The sequence below is a fragment of the Synchiropus splendidus genome, chromosome 7 (assembly GCF_027744825.2).
Source record: "Synchiropus splendidus isolate RoL2022-P1 chromosome 7, RoL_Sspl_1.0, whole genome shotgun sequence".
NCBI classification, from domain to species: Eukaryota; Metazoa; Chordata; class Actinopteri; order Syngnathiformes; family Callionymidae; genus Synchiropus; species Synchiropus splendidus.
Window position 1 is genome coordinate 26,520,526 of NC_071340.1, and position 17,134 is coordinate 26,537,659.

The 17,134-nt window shown below is 47.7% G+C and overlaps 2 protein-coding genes across 3 annotated transcripts; one reads left to right on the forward strand and one right to left on the reverse strand.

The window, feature by feature from the left end:
- Positions 1–328: 328 nt before the first annotated feature.
- On the reverse strand, positions 329–15,906 carry pnpla7b (patatin-like phospholipase domain containing 7b). 2 transcript variants are annotated; one of them, XM_053869535.1, is made up of 34 exons: positions 15,683–15,906; positions 14,803–14,873; positions 14,613–14,687; positions 14,450–14,537; positions 13,926–14,005; positions 13,755–13,849; positions 13,512–13,652; positions 12,906–13,065; positions 12,590–12,670; positions 12,280–12,408; positions 12,132–12,212; positions 11,405–11,519; positions 11,167–11,333; positions 10,952–11,101; positions 10,791–10,868; positions 9,764–9,969; positions 9,558–9,689; positions 9,323–9,446; positions 9,078–9,267; positions 8,862–9,011; positions 8,724–8,787; positions 8,494–8,662; positions 8,231–8,413; positions 7,854–7,972; positions 7,111–7,267; positions 6,931–7,047; positions 6,801–6,870; positions 6,530–6,646; positions 5,400–5,548; positions 5,176–5,328; positions 3,285–3,401; positions 3,133–3,217; positions 1,679–1,797; positions 329–1,615 (listed from the first exon to the last, which is right to left on the reverse strand). In XM_053869535.1, the coding sequence occupies exons 2-34, from the start codon at positions 14,836–14,838 to the stop codon at positions 1,544–1,546; spliced, it is 3,969 nt and encodes a 1,322-aa protein (XP_053725510.1). In that variant the 5' UTR covers positions 14,839–14,873; positions 15,683–15,906; the 3' UTR covers positions 329–1,543. The 2 variants fall into 2 exon arrangements, with proteins under 2 accessions (XP_053725510.1, XP_053725508.1); XM_053869533.1 differs by having other exon boundaries at positions 12,879–13,065.
- A 53-nt stretch (positions 15,907–15,959) lies between these two features.
- mrpl41 (mitochondrial ribosomal protein L41) lies at positions 15,960–17,120 on the forward strand. Its single transcript, XM_053869539.1, has 2 exons — positions 15,960–16,079; positions 16,436–17,120. Exon 2 carries the CDS (start codon positions 16,462–16,464, stop codon positions 16,867–16,869), a length of 408 nt encoding a protein of 135 aa, XP_053725514.1. The 5' UTR covers positions 15,960–16,079; positions 16,436–16,461; the 3' UTR covers positions 16,870–17,120.
- Positions 17,121–17,134: the final 14 nt, after the last annotated feature.

Here is a 17,134-nt window from a genome sequence, read left to right on the forward strand (position 1 = left end):
ACCCTGCGTAGTGAAAAACCTCCCTGAACCAAAGCAAACAGATGCTTTTGTTTGCTTTGGTTCAGGGATGATTCCTCCATGTTTGTTGTTGTTGTTCTCATCCTAGCTGCCACGTGTCTGGTGCATCAGTGGGATCAGTGGAGCAGGAACTCCTGCACTGACAAAGGTTCCTGTTGTCTGGAGAGCACACTGTTCCATTAAATTACATTAAAATGATTTAAATATTTTAATGTGTTAATTACTATTAATTAATTAACTCGTTAAAGTCCCACCACTAATATATATATATATATATATACAATAACAATAACAATTTTCAATTTTTTCACATGATTTTTTTATGTATTAATTTTTACCTTATATTTTTATTCATGACAAATGAGTTCATTCGCCTGAGTGAGTTTGCGTGTTGTGATGATGTGGCTTCAACAGAAGAAGACTCGGTCTCACATGTCCATCCAGTTTATCACAACTCGACACGTTACAACTCAAACACACAAAGCGTCGTCACCTGGAACACGTTAATGATCCGTTAAATAGAATTAAATAAAGACAGACGGCGCTTGTTACCACAGTGATACCGTTACAAGCTGAACTAATGAACTATAGCTCCACCGGTGCAGAATCATCAGGCACAGATGTTAACAAATATTGATACAAAAAATGAAAATAGTTGCTGAAATGTAAACCTAAATAAAAAGAGATGAACTCGCACCGCCCACTTTCACCAGCAGAGGGCGCCTGCATTTTCATATCCATTTCTTCTGCACACAAAGGCGGTGGTGACGAAGGTTGAACAGCGAGGAAGAGTCGAGTGGCTCACGACTGTACGAACTGTACATACGAAACAGAGCCGGGGCGATGACGTCTTCACCCAGGCGACGTTCAGAACTCAGCCATTACATTCATGAGCTCAGGAAGCCACTTTTTGATTTCAACAGAAATGTTGACAGCAAACTGTGATTGCACTGGGAATATGTTTTGTAGCTTTTAAGTACATTTAAAAAACATATTATTAGTTCACTTCTTTGACTGTACATAAAGGCGAATGTTTCCTCAAACGCTGCTCGGATATAAACGAACACAAAGATGGCCGTCCATCAGTTTCCTCTGAGACTGGAGGTCGAACTCAACACCAGTTGGATGTGAACATGAAACTAAAGTTAAATAAACTCGAAACTAAACCTTGAGTTAAACGAACTCAATACTTTATCTCACTAATCCATTTTTTTAACGTTAAATTGAGGTAAATAAACATAATAAAATATGTTGTCAGGACAAGGAAATCACACTAAAAATAGGGACAATAACACAGGCGTGTTAACTGCTGTTGTCACAAACACAAATCTAAGTGAAAGAAAACATGAAACTCTGACTTCATGATCTACTAATCTTCAGTCTCCACATGTGTGTGCGGTTCAATGGTGGCCTGGAAGGACCACATGGCGCCTGACCTCGGGCTCCTGAGATCTGAGGCCGGTCGGTCCTCACAGAAGAGTCCAGGTGAAGCCGAGTCCACAACTCTCCTGCCAGGTTTGTCCCGTCAGTCGTCCTGACTCACTCCGGAACTTTCCGACGGGAAACTCTGCCGGGGTCTGAACTGGATCTCCTCGTCCTGCGGAGGAAACATATGGGGCCTCAGCCACCCAGCGGGGCGTCGCAGTGAAGATCCACGCACCGTCTCGGCCGTCTCCTCGCCCTCGGTGTGCTCGCTGCCCGCCGTCAACGCCTCGTAGTCGGACAGCGCGCTCTCCACCGCCTCCTCGTCGTAGTCCGTCTGGTAGTCGTCGGATTCCTCTGAGGACCAATGAGAAGAGCCACGTCAGACGGCGGGAACGCTAGCGGTGGTAGGTGAGGCATCATGAAACAGTACTGCAGGGTTGATGAAACAGTGTCCTCATGTTCATAGGCCACTAGATGGAGCTCTTGGTTTAGAAATGATGTGAGGTTTCATTGAATGAGTTGTTCAAGTCCAAACATTTGGCCTCTGAACACCAGGACACTGTTTCATGAAACATCATCGACCCTTCAGTAACACTCAACTTCAAAAACTGCAATCACTTCTGAGTTTTTTTTCCTCAAAAACGTTCCTTTTTCAGGCTTATTAGGTGCATGTGTTTATACTGTATTTAAATGAAAACCTCCAGAAAATCACTTTTTAATACCATTATTTTCCTCAAAAGGAAACACCAGCACTGCTCGGATCAAAACATTTTCAATGATTCCGATGTGTTTTTAGTGTTAAATAGATAAAAACATATTTCAGCTGAGAATAATTTCTTGGCGTCACGACTTCATTGCCACAAACATGACGCAAGTTATGTTTGTAAACTGTTCAAATAGTTGTGTCCTATTTCATCCTTTAAATTCTGAGAGTTGAGTGTTTTTTTCGTTAACCGCGTAGAATATCACAACATCATGATCCGTATCGTATCGTGAGGCTCTTGCCAATATACACCTCCTTTTTTTTTTTAACCGTACTATTTGCTAAAGTGCGTTGCTGTGTCATCGCGCTGTTTTAAGAGAGGAACAATGAGTCGACGTCGGTCTGCCTGCCCAGCCTCCTCACAACACGCCACGTTACCAAACAACACCTCACCAGGGAACAGAGGGTCGTGGTGGCCTCGGGAAACATGAAACAGTGTGTCAGCGCTCAGCAGGTGGCGCTCTCAGTTTAAAATTGACGTGAGGTTTCATGGATATAGCTGTTCAAATCCAATGACTTTAGAGCAGAGAGCGCCATCTGGTGGGCGCAGAAACTGAGGACACTGAAGCCTCAGTTTTTCTTGAACATTTTTAACTGATATATTTTTACCGAATCGTCTACTTTTCATCTTATTTCCCCACTCTCAATCTAATGTAATGAAAGCTAATCTAGCCTAATCTAATCTGTGTGCTCGGCGTGTAACTGTGCTGTTTTGAGAGAATAAGCGTCCCCTCTCATCACAACAGCAGCACACGGCAGCGTCTGGGTCTCTGTGTCTGGGCACGTGCAGAGGAGCCGGTGAGTCACTCACCTCAGGTCAGCGCGGCTGGTAAAGGGTGCAAGTCAAGAGGGTTGTTAGTGAGAAGAAAGAGACGGGTGAGATCAGATGGAGCATGCGGCGACTGGGGAACCGTGGGAGGACTCACCCTCTAACACGGAGGCCTTGATGGGCTCGATGCGCGACACGATCTCGGCCAGGTCGGTGAAGGAGGCGTTGGGACACGTGACCACCTGAGACGGAGCAGAGGCGGAGGATCAGCGGCTCAGGCGCAGCAGGCGGGGCCTGGTTTCCACTCACGTGAGCCGTCTTGGTCTTGTGGAACTCCTCCTGATGCCGGTCCTTCAGCATGCTGTCCACCACCCCGCTGCGCTGCCACACGTCAAACAGCGTCTTCCCGTGCTGGTAGCCCACTTCCTGTGGAGGCGGAGTCTGGCGTCAAACACGGCGGGATCATGTCGAAGGATTCCGAGGAAAGATAACGGTAAATCTGAGCGACGGTCACGTCTCGGCCTTCTACTGTTTCATTTCAGCACCATCTTCATCCTCCTCCCTGGTCCCACCTCTCCTCCGCATGTCCTCCTTTATCACATCCTCTACTCTGTTCTTCCCCCGAGGCTCTGAAGAGCTCGGCCTCTTCACACTTGCCGTCTTGGCTGCATTTCCAGTCATGGAGCCCAGAAATATGATCCTGACGTCTTCCATGACGAAGCAGAGTCATGAGACTCTGATGATGGACCCAAAATTTGGATTTAAAAAGCTATGTTTGGAAGCCACTTTATTAAAAATAATAACGATAATTATGATTGAATTATAAAATAACGACTGTTAGACAAACTCTATGAATCATTCAGAAATCCCGGGAACAATGAACATTCTGTAAATATTGGACCAATTCACGTTTTCTGAAATTATTATTAATAAAAACATAACAATAAGAATAAGAATAGTGATGGGTCCCACATCACCGCCGAGCTCACAGAACAATCCCTGCGTCTCTGCGCCAAACGCTTTGTCATGTGACTGCGCCCACTCGCTCACGGGACAAAGGGGCCGGCAAAAGCGCGCCGAACTGTGTTTACCAGGAAGCGCATCAGCAACCGCTGAAACAGTCTGATCTCACGGTTCCTTGAGAATGTCTCGGTGGATGTAGGGGGCAGCTCCATTTTGATCTCCTACCAGAGAATAATGTCTTTATCTCAATCGTTGCCCAGTTTGTCTCAGATGTTCGACTTGTCTTGTTCCATTCTAATTCCTTTCATGGTGTAATTTAACTGAGGAAATTTAAAAACATTGGAAAAACAAAAGGTCCACAAGCTTCCTCGTTCACATTGTTTTCACTATGGTTTAAAGACATGGAATAATACAATATGAATGCAGTGACACAGTATCAATACATTGTGTCGAAAGGCTCACTGACCCATCACTTAATAACAATAACAGCAGCAGTGATAATGGAATATTCCTGTGGGGTTATCACTATTTTAACAAACATAAAATAAACCCACATGACTGCCTTGATCACCTCTCGATATTAACATTGGTGAGTGTCTAACTGAAACTAATACAAATACAAAATGATAAACTCTCAGCTGGAACTAGTTGGAATAGACAGTAAATTGACAGTTATTTTCTTCTACATCTACATTAGAAGTCACTGTTAAATCCATGTTAAGATTCCATCTGTTTTTTCAGCATTTTTGACTCGGTTCTTTCCTGCGCTGACTTCTAACAATACTCATGACAATACTAATATGTGAAGCTTCATCGATGGACAGGAAGTTATGGGATAAAATGACGTTTACATTTTTACAATTAATGCACCAATATAGTTAGAATAACTAGACACTAGTGATGGGCAGGTGAGGCTTCATGAAACAGTGCTGCAGGGTCGATGAAACAGTGTCCTCATGTTCAGAGGCCACTAGATGGCGCTCTTGGTTCAGAAATGATGTGAGGTTTCATTGGATTAGTTGTTCAAGACCAAACATTTTACAGCAGACAGCGCCATCTGGTGGCCTCAGGACACTGTTTCACAAAGCCTCGTCATGAATCATGGTAGCGTGTCATTAAAGCCTCATCCACCCATCACTATTAGGTAGCGAAGGGAAACAACAAGGGACTTTTTCAGGGACAGAAAATGAATAAAAGTGAAAATGACTTTTCAATCTTCAAAAAACAGAAAACTCACTGCGATCTCGTCGAACTTGCCGAACTCCAGGGTTCCGTAGCGGTCGATGGGCGGCCGGATGTACTCGCAGTAGTCGCTGTCCTTGACCAGCTCCAGCTGTCGCACGCAGCACACGTAGGCCAGCCGGGACTGGATCTCCGCCATGTTGAGGACCTGGGAGGGAGATCAGCCGGGGGAGGTGAGCATGAGCGCCACCCGCAGGATCTCCTCCTCCTCCTCCTCACCTTGACTTTCTCTGCCAGGGGGTTGAACCTCTTCCACAGCAGCCACCAGCCGTTCAGAGAGTCGCCGTAGTTGGTGAGGTTGGTCTCGTCGCGACTTCCCACGTCGATGGCGATCACCACTTTGGCTCCCATGGAACGCGCCACGTCGGCTGCAGCGGGGGGGACCACACAGTTCAGCAGTCAGCCAGGGGAAAGGTGAGAAAACACATTTATATTTCACGGAAAAACAGAGGCATCACCTGGACACATTTGGGAAAAAAAAGTTATGAAGGTTTTTCACTCATTACTCTGAGAATGTTAAAAAATATACGGATTAACTATGTGAATATTGGAGGCAATAAAACCCCAGAGGAGGTTGGAAGGATTTTGTTCATCAGTCATGTGACACAGTGTCAGGGCAAAATTGGAAAACAAACATTTCCACAGCTCAAAATGATTTAGTCTCATGGTGAAAACTGCTCATGTTTTCCACCTGACGCAGGAGTCAGTGAATGTTAAACACCAACACACAGTTTAATTCCACAATAAACAGAAAGAAAAGTGGCATCATAACTATCACAGTGATGAGTTGAATATAACGGTTGTAATAATATGTACGTAAATTGCTTTAAATAAGATGTAAATGACAGTGGTTAAAACCAGTCGTTTCAAAGCAAATACACAAAAATGTTTTAACCCGGTTACCAGGGTTTATTTTGACTGTTGGAAACAGTGCGACGAGCGAAAGCTTCTGTCCCATTTTTATGTTAGGTTTTCGATATCCCAGCTTTTGATGGTGCATGAACTAGTGTTGAATAGGTGAGGCATCATGAAACAGTGTCCTCATGTTCAGAGGCCACTCGATGGAGCTCTTGATTTAGAAATGATATGAGGTTTCATTGGACTAGTTGACCAAGTCCAAACATTTTACAGCAGACAGCGCCACCTAGTGGCCTTCGAAAATCAGGACACTGTTTCATGAAGCCTCATCAAAGAAAGAAATGTTTCTCCTGCATTTTCAGGATGGGATTAACCTGGGAGGAGTTTCGACATCTGAAACCCTGAAGTCAAAACGCGTCAGGATAGTCAGTAAGACTATTATCCATCACATGGACCGTGTGGACGTGAGAGGCGGGGAGCCCTGGTTTTACCCGGCAGGTTGTTGATGTAGCCTCCATCCATCAGCAGGTGTCCGTCTTTGGGGTCGCAGAGCGGCGGCAGGTAACTGGACAGAGACATGCTGGCGCGGACGTAGCGCCACAGCGAGCCTGAGAGAAAAGAGTCGAGGCCTGAGTGGGGACTTGTTTCTGACCCACATGCTGCCTGGGCCTTACAATGGCAGAATATATATATATATATATATATTTACTGCCGATGATTTCATGTCATTTAAATGACACATGAGTTCCCTGCTGCACTGACCGTCAGTGTGAACCCTCATGGAGGAGGCGGTGATGTCAGTGGTGATGTTGAAGTAGGGCAGCCACAGATCCTGGAACAGAGCAGCCGTCAGAGGAAAGACGCGCGAGATGGCGCCACTCAGCAACTGCACCTCGATCTGTTTGCCTTTGAAGACCGAGCTGATCCCAGAGTTGAAAGACGCTCCTGAGAACATGGAGGTGACGGGATAGGTCAGGTCCATGACCTTCTTGAAGAGCGATGTCATATCCTGCGATGGGAGCGACACAGGTTATGATGAAGGAGCAGGCCAGCGGCGGTGCAGCGGACTCACCATGGCCCACTCTCGAGCCCGCACCCTCATGCGGCTGCTGCTCTTCTCCTCGGCGTACAGCGCCCCCATGAAGGAGCCGATGGACGTGCCGCCCACCATGTCCACGGGAATCCCCGACTCGCTCAGAGCCCGCAGGATGCCCACCTGAGAGCAGCCCCTATACACCGATCGATAGGTTCGAAAATTATTCAATCATTTTTCATCATCTTCCACTTCTTTTCTTTCATTATTTCCCCACATTTTTTTTACTAATCTACTGTACTGCATACTCAGAGAGTAATAGGCAACAAAATACGTGCAGTATGGAACAAAGCTCCAGGGGGCGCTGTAGAGGCGCTCAACGAGTTAATACTTTAGATATTAGTGCCACTAATCCTCATGTTTTATAGATTTACAGAAACATACTCTTTTCAAGCAAAAAAACAAGACGAACTGCTAGTTACTTTAAACTCCTCAGACACTTGAGTTTGGACAAAATCACTTTGTTTTTTGCCATTTCCATTTATTGTTCTCATTAAAGTCACATTTTATTGTCATCTATATTGCTCTCCTTATTACTGTCATCATTAATATTCAATGATATATTAGGTTTCATCTTTTCATCAATAGGTCCAAACTACTGTTCAGGTTCGAACAGCTGTTCATTCTGAGCAAATGTCATGTGCTTTGCTCCCATCTGCTTCTTTGCTTCACCTTATTGCGCCTCTCATATGAGACCTGCTGCCCACAGGACGCCTCCCTACCTGGCTCCGCCGCCTCCCAGAACCAGAGCGATGCTGTTTCCAGTCAGGATCCTGGCCAGACGTGAGAAATCCGAGTGGCGGTCCGGACACTTTTCAAACACCCGCTGGTACAGCTCTCGCTGGGACACACACACACACACACACACACACACCATGAACAGGTCAACACATGGTACGCAGACAAGAAAGGTTGTTTCTGTTTTTCTGAAATTTAAGCCTCATTTTGAGGATTAGAAATTCGAATAACTAGTTTGGTTAAACCATAAGTTTGGTTAAGGTTAGCCATTTGTTTTGAGTGGTTAGGTTTAGGGTGAGAGGCTGGGGAAAGGGCTATGGTCCCCACAAAGATAGGAATGTAAAGGTGTGTGTGTTTGTACCAGCTTGGGCAGACTCCTCTTGGAGAAGACCCTGCGTGGGCAGGACAGGTGATGGTGTCTGGAGATCCAGCTCCTCATGTTCAGCCACTCAGCCGTGCCCCTCGGCGGCGGCCCGTCTTCCTTGTGCAGCAGAACCAGCTGCTTCTGGGCCCGCACAGCGCCACCCTCCAGCATCCGCTCTAACTACAGCAAAAAGACCAAAAGAAAAAGATGAGAAGAGCAATCACTGAAGAGAAGAGAAGTCTACAGCTGACCCCACTGACCTCGCCCACCGTGGGCTCCTGCTCTCCCAGGCCCACGATGATGATGCAGTCAGCCTGGCGGATGCAGCGCTGGGTCCAGGGCGTGAGGCTGGAGTCGGACTGGTACAGGACGATGCGATGGATGTCCTCCTGCTGACCCAGCCAGCTGGACAGCCGGTACTCATGGATGCTGCAAGTGAGGTCCAGTTATTCAGCTGCTGAGGAAGAACATTCGGCTGTATCGTCTGCACCTGTCCAGGGCGGCTGAGCCCAGGCGCTGCTTGATGATGTCACTGGTCAGCAGCAGCGTGGGGCCTAGAGAGAGGGATCACACAGCATAGATCACAGCAGCGGCGAGGAGGGCCGGAGCGGGTCATGTATGAAAGTACCGATGCCACTGAGAGCATGCTGCAGCTCCAGGGTGAAGGCAGTCAGAGGAACCTCTTCAGACACCGGCAGGATGGCCACGGTGGACAAGTTGGAGGCGGGGTTTCCCGCGTCCCACTTGCTGGTGGGCGTGTGCAGAGCCAGACTGCGAGCTGCAGAAGAGGCGGTGTTGACCAGCAAGCACGGCAACTCAGCCCCTCCAGAGGGGAATCCTCTACCTGCCAGGGGTCCGTTGACTTGCTGCATGTTCCCCAGGATCTTCTGACCCAGCAGGTGGATGAGCCGCGTCACCACCTGGGGGTACCTCCTCTTAATGGACTTCAGGGCTCCTTCAGGAAGCTTGGCCAGCTCCGAGTCCCGGACGGCGTGGACCGTGGTGGCCCGGTTCATGTGGGTCAGCGCCTCCACCTGGAGACACGGCGTTACACAGGTGGGCCAGAACCAGCAGACGCGGAGCACGCACCACACCGATCAGGTCTCCTCGCCCGTACTCTCCAGCCAGCTCCTTTTTCCCATCATCCTTTGCGATGACGGAGCGCAGCCGGCCGCTCAGGACGATGAAGGTGCTGTCGGACTTGTCGCCCTGCCTGGAACCACGCCAGAGACATGAGTAACAACAACAAGAAGGATGGAAATGGGAAACCCAAGACCCTCCTCCAAAACAGAGAGGAGTGGACAGACATGGACCCCATCAGAACCTGTAAACAGCCCGCCCAGCCTCCAGAGCCATCCAGTCCAGAGCGAAGTCAATCTGCCGGACAAAAGGGGAGACCCTCTTCACCACGGTGTGGGCCACGTTCAGCACCACCCTGGGCTCCTCGCGCATGATCCTGGAGCAGAGCACAGCCGTTATCAGGAGGAGCCGGCGCCGCCACCGCGGCAAAGACAAGCGTGTCGCACGCACTCGTAGAAGTGAGCCTTGGAAATGGACAGGAAGGTGCAGTCTCTGTGGGCGCGCACGGTGAAGATGAGCGGCTCCCCGGTCAGCACTGCCAAGTGGCCCACCATCTCGCCAGGGTGCGTGGTGAAGAGGAGAGACTCCTCCTCGCGGTCGATCATGCGCTGATACACGTGGAGCAGGCCGGAGATGACGAAGGCCACGCTCACGTCCTAGCAGAGGAGGAAGAGGAGGGGGAGGAGAAGGAGGCGGAGGAGGAGGAGGAGGATGAGAAGAAGGAGACAGAGGAGGATGATGAGAAGAAGGAGGCGGAGGAGGAGGATGAGAAGAAGGAGACGGAGGAGGAGGATGAGAAGAAGGAGGTGGAGGAGGAGGATGAGAAGAAGGAGGCGGAGGAGGATGATGAGAAGAAGGAGGCGGAGGAGGATGAGAAGAAGGAGACAGAGGAGGATGATGAGAAGAAGGAGGCGGAGAAGGAGGATGAGAAGAAGGAGGCGGAGGAGGAGGATGAGAAGAAGGAGGCGGAGAAGGAGGATGAGAAGAAGGATCATCACACAAACATGACTTTTTACGACCTTGCTTGACCATTTCTCATGTTGATTGAGGTCAATTTGACGGACACCACGAAGAGTTGGCACAGATATTTTATTTTAAGTCCTTAAGTAAGGAGTGTGGCTACGTAATAGGATTTAATGGCCTTTCTAGGAGTATATGGAGAATATGGAGGAACTGTGTGGCTTTTTTTGTCCTCCTCCCTTTCATTTTCATAGGGTAAATTTAGGGCCAGGAATATCACGTGAATTCTGTGTAATAGGTCAGAGACAAACAATAGCAACCGCTCCTCACACCTTTTAGCTTGGGAACAGTGTCGTCGGTGCTCTGCTTTCCTGACATTAAGTTAGTGATAAAAGCTGTCCAACTTTATAGCTTGGTCAATGAAAACAGTGAGAGATAAAGCAAATCATTTTTAAGTTTTCCTCCAGGTAAAACAGTCAGTGTTTGATCTGAAGTGGCACTTTCGTCTTGGACTGACCTGGTCTCCCTGGTGGGCCACCACAGTGGAAGCTTTGACCTGGCGAAGCGTCACCCGCCCTTCCAGCAAACTGGGGTCCTGACCACACCCAGTGGCAGAAATGACAATTACAACAGAGACCGACAGATCAACAGCAAGTGCGCTCAGTGTCTGCTAGCCACCTGTAACTGGATGACCTGCAGCAGATCCTTTTTGGCAGCTTGGAAAATGGCGTTGACTTTATTGTAGTGGAGGTTGTCCACTCTGGTGTCGTTGTAGTGATAGACAGCAGAGGGAGCGTGCTGCATGGTGACACTCTTCTTCAGGATGGACTGAGGAGACATGCGTTGAAGTGATACGTCCTTTTTCATGGCATCTGAAAGATGATTTCAGACACCTTCACTGGTCCGGACTCGCTCCTCGCCGCCTCTTCTTTCACCACTCGAGCCCGTTCGTAGACTTTATTGAGGTCGTCTGACATCTCCCCTGTCACGGCCGAGGGCGTGGACAGGGAGCGGGACTTCTTGTACTTCGGGGAGGACGCGTCACCCAGACTGTGCTTCTCTGTCCGGAGACAAACATCAGGTCACCTTGTTGGAGCAAACACAAGCTCATCCAGGGAGCCCGGCTCATACCCAGGTCGGCTGAGGTCTGCTCGTCGCTGTGAGACGGCTGTCTTCGCAGGCCTCGGTGAGGATGTGTCTCACCCAGGACGTGAGCCACCGACACCAGGGAGATGGCTTGGCTTTCCTGAGCGAGAGGACATCAGTCAGACTTCACCACAGACGGGAGGGAGAACTGCTGTTCACTGCTGCGTACGGTGCTCCAGTTTTAGAATGTTTTCATTTTTTAGTTTTTTTAGACACAAATGAACCTGCCAGTCATGTGACCAGCTCTTGGCAAAACAGACTGTACATTTTTGATTGTACAAAACACACTTGAATCACTGATGTGATGTAACTGATGTACAGAAGAAACTGGATGATAAAATCAGATGAGAACAATAACAATGGCCTCTCAACGAGATGAGACAACAGCCTCGAAGACAGACTGTGCTGCCGAATTCTGTGCATCAACATCAACCTAGCTTCTCATTTCCTGTCTGATATTAGCTACTGCACATATTTATTTCAAGTTAAATAGGAGCACAGACGGACAGCAGATGGCAGTAGCGCTTCAGAGTCCCGATGAGACTTGAAGAAGAGGCGCTCTGCAGAGAATGAATGAGGAAGCGAAATATTGAAAAATAACATGAAACCTGGACGGAACCTGTACTTAAGGTTCAGCTGAGGGCACATTGTTGTTTTGATATATGAGGAAATTGAGAAAATGAGCATTTCAATCACTGTTCTCCACACTCACAGGGTTGAAGAGCTCCGTGGTCAGACCCAGGTAGTTGTGCAAGGCTAGGAATGTCACTCTCTGGAGACGCACCATGATAATCTGCCGAGTCATGAAAGCACATGATGAGTAACTGTCAAATTCCAATGACTTCCGATGGGCCCTTCACCTGTATAACCCGGACTAAAGTCTCTGGATATTTCTCAAACACTGAGTGGAAGGCAGAAGCCGGAAGCCTCAGGACGGTGGAAGGAAGAGCAGCCCAGGCCGAGACCGTCTTGTAAGGAGCCGGGTAGCCCTGAGAAGCACAAGGTTCTGTGTGAAACCAGGAAGCAGATTTCACTCAAAGACAGCAGCCAAGAGCTGCTTTATAGTGGGGAAAACAAGGACATGAAAGCGACTGTGGACACTTCAGTCGTGGCAAAACGACGGCATGTTCTCCAAACGAAAGTGATGACCGGAGACCCAGCCAGACTCACAGTGAAGACATCCAGGATGCTGAGCAAACTGTGCACGCTGTCTCCAGGAAGAACGTCCTTGACCACCGCATCAGTCCCGTCCTGCAGCGTCAGAACACGACATGAGCACCAGGTGGTCAGTAGTGACAGACTGAAGAGAAACACTGCCATCATTTTCAGGGCCCACTAGATGGCGCTCTCTGCTCTGAAAGCTTTTATTTGAACTATTTCTATTGAACACGTCATTTTCCAACTGAGAGCGCCACCTACCGAGCTGTGAACGCGAGGACACTGTTTCATGAAGCCTCACCAGTTCTGTGTGTGAGTCGGGTCTTACGCTCTCATGGATGCACAGCTCCAGGCGTCCGTCCTGCACCACATATATACTGTCATCTGTGTCCCCTGGGCGGAACAGCGCCTCCCCCTGGTGCAGCTGGACCAGCACCATGTGACGACAAAGCTCCAGGAAAAGTGGCTTCTCGAAGTGTCCCAGAACCCTGCAGATACACACAGCATCATACTGGGATCCTGGTGAGACACACGGATCATTATGACCACCAGCTGGGTGAGCTGAATCTGAAACTCTCACTGATGCATGGAGGAAGTGGCACTGGTCGACGCTTGACATATGAAGGAGCATGGAGATGTGGAGTAAGAAGAAAGAATGATGAATAACAGGAGGGAAGAATGAGGAAGAAGAAGAACTGGTCTGGTCTCTGGTGCCTCTAAATTGCACGCTGTGACCCAAAACAAGATAAAAGATACGTCACTTTGTTTATTTATATTCATATTAAATAAAAAAATGTGCAGCTTGAACCTGAACATGTGACACAAAACCCACAATTTTAATCGTTTAATAAAGTGAAGAGCAAGTCACATTGAAAAGAAAGTTACATTTGAGCTTAAGAATCACTCCTGACTGACAAGACCCAACTGGACCCACCTGACATTTTTCAGCATGTAGAGAACCTCAGAGGGCAGGTGGGAGTTCTGCACATCGAACTCGGTCAGATCAGCCTCCAGCAGACTCGGGGGTGGCTCCTTGGGCTGCAGCGTGGGGGGCTCCCTCCTGATGCGCAGGATCCTGACAGCAACACGAAGAGTGTCATGAACACACTACTTCATTCTGAATACTTACATACACTCGAAACTTCATTGAATCCAATCACTGAGGAAGCAGACTCACTTTCTAGCGATGGACATGACCTTGGTCCTCTTCCTGACTCTCTGTCTGGAGGCTGAGTTGGAGCCCCCGGCTGTCGCTGAGGACAGAGTGGTGACCTGCAGCAGAGGAGTGGAAGCATGATCAAACTGGTTGTATGCTTCACAATACTCATTATATCAAAAACACACAGACCTTTCGCATGATTTTCCGGCCGTAGAACATGACCTTGTCCCTCTTCCTGAAGCGATAATGAGGCCCGTTGGCCTCCTCCTCTGAAAGAGACACAGTTCTTCAGTAAATGAAACAAACTTTCATTTTCCAAGATTGGTATGCACGTCACTTCTACAGAGGTTGGACAAAATAATGGAAACACCTGAAAGCTTTTTTAGCTTTCAGGTGTTTCCATTGTTTTGTCCAACCCCTGTCTATACAACAAGAAGTAGCGTGCTGATAAAATTCCCTGCATTTCGACGGATAAATATAATGAATGGAACTATCGAACTTGTGAATAGTCGTGATAAATGGAGTGACACGCTTGGTGGTGTTTGATGTACGATGCAGTGCACATGCCAAACCTCTGGGTGGCATAGCATTTTCCAGCGGCAAATAAAGAAGATGTCATGGTCAAGCTTCTTGCTTGGACGTTTGAAAACCGAGGTACCATGGTATAATGCAAATAAAGGTGACTCGGAAGTATTCCCATGAAGGACACTAACTTGACCACTTGAATTTTCTGTAGAGCAGCAACACCACAACGCCGACCAATGAGACGACTCCCGCAGCTCCGATCAAAACAGCAGCCCACTGAAATACACATGGATTAGGATGAGCCAAAAGGTGAAGAGAACCTTCCAATCCACACTTTAGAATCATGTTTACCATGTTGGCTTCTGTCCTCTCTTCCAGAAACTGCTCCATCTTGGCTCTGATCTCACTGCCCAGCGACGGAAGAATCTGCTCCCAACGCCAGAATGATAGCAGACCACACACAAATGCGCGGTAAGGACCAACTGACTTATGGAGTTTGACACCACAGAAGTGCAAAGACGGATGTTGATAAGTGACTTACCGGGGAGATACTGCAGCTCACCTCCGCTTCGCTCATGGTTGACGATCCAGAGCAGATTCATGAGGAGAAACCTGTGAGGAGTTGCATACAACCTCTGTAACAACAGCTCATCTGACCTCTGTTGGTTCGGCTGTACTCTCTTTTCTCTTAAAGTGCCAACTTTAGATAAAAATACAGTTGGTGCAAAGCTGTGTGAAATCAAACAGCAACATGTATCGGATCCCTCCTTGTGATTCTGGCTTTATATATAAACAATCGGTCCTGATCACGACCACGGGGGGCGGGGGGATCTTCGCTTACACACACAGCTAAAGGTCTGTGGGTCAAAGATCACTTCACTCAAGAAAAAAATAGGTCATTAGCTGAGTGTTTGTAACCAGACACTGGTGTCCAGCGAGCAGCAATCTCAGCGTATCATGCACGATTGATACACGGTGATCGAGCACAGAAGCTTCCGTGCCGGAGACCCTCCTTTGTCTTTCCACTTGTCATTGAACGTCTTTTCCAGCGTGATTCAATGAACGAGAAATACAAAACATGTGGCCATCCAGAGAGAGCGAAGATGTTTGAATGGTGAACGACAAGCAAAAGTGACAGACTTTAAATGAATATTTTAAACAACAGCCCTCCACACAGACCAGTGCAACATGAATGTTATACGTATACTTAATACACCCGAACCACGAAAACGTCACGTCGATGAAGAAAATGTTGCAACACAACCGTCTCAGAAAACACAACAAACTCCACCGTGGTTTTGTGTCTGCATCACGCTGCACGTTATAAACGATTCCGTGTTGAAAAATGCTGACTACAATCCCAACGAACAAGTTTGAAAGTAAACCAACATACACACTTCACTTCAATAACCGTTACCTACCGTCATTGAGACAAACTTGTGGTGTATTTGTGTCCCACACTCTGGTAAACACACTCGATGCGGCCGAGGTTTCAGAATAAAACACACTTCTACAAACAGCGAAAAACAGGTAGCTGACTTGCATCAGCTATTACTGTTCAAACTTCGCAAACTAGATTCGCGGGACCGAGTCACATTTTGCGTCTTTGTAAAGCTAGGTTTTCATCCAAGTCTCTTCAAGCTGTTAATTTGAAATGTATATTTTGTCTCACCCGTTGGAACTTCCGGTACTCCAGCCAATCACTCGCGCGTTCATTGTGAGTATCGCTGGTTTCTATTGGTGGATATTGTGACCGCTTAGCCAATGACAGGCGGTTTTATAAGACAGCACAACATTTTCCTGGCGTGTGGATTCAAGGTGAGTAAAGTCGATTATTATTATTAGCTATGAGTACAAACATCCAGATATCAAGCCAAACAATTTCCGTAAAGGTAAACGTCTTTCACCGATACTGAGTTTCTCACAGTCAACTGCAGTGGTCGAGTCAAGTCGCGCATCATGTTTCAAACTCACGGCTAATATGTTGATGTACATCTCGAGAGAGAATCCTCATCTACCTCCCTAAACATACAGTTGCCTGCGGTGGCATGTTTACTGGGCTCATGACCATATGTGTTTTTATTAGATTAGACGTTTTATCCTTCCCACGATAATGTTGGTCTCCAGCACCTCGTCTGTCCGTTTACTGAACTAAAACGCGTCTGTCTCCTCAGGTTTTTTGTCCTTATCCCTGACAACTATGGGTGTGTTGTCCACGCTGGCGCGGGGGCTGGTACGAGGAGCTGACCGGATGTCGGAGTTCACCAGCAAGCGTGGTTCAAGAACTCACAACAAAGGCCGAGGCGCAAGACCCACAGGACTGAAACTGCCCAGCAGCAAGTTTCTAGCCATTCCAGCCATGATTCCCGAGTTCGTGGTGCCCGACCTTGAGGGATTCAAACTGAAGCCCTACGTGTCCTACCGTGCCCCAAAAGGAACAGAGGCTCCGGTCACCGCAGAGAGTTTGTTTGCTGAGGTGGTGGCACCCAAGATCCAGAAGGACTTTGAAGAGGGAAAGTTCAGCAAAGATCAACTGGAGAAATATGGATTTGAACCAACACAGGATGGCAAGTTGTTCAAACTGTATCCCAAAAACTTTGTGCGATGACCTGCATACAAAAACTGTATCATTCCTGGACTCTATGGTGGAGGTCGTGGAATACATTTGTTCTTCTGTGAGATCTATATGCTGTCTACACGACGGAATTGTCATTGTGGAATGTGTCATTCCACATCAGTTTAATAAAAGTTATCAGCCGACATGTCCAAAGGTTGCCACCTATTTGTGTTCCTAAAATAGCTTCCGATTTAATAGGCTACTTTTTAACCATGCAACAATGAATAAATTCTGCACAGTTGACTAATGGGGAAAA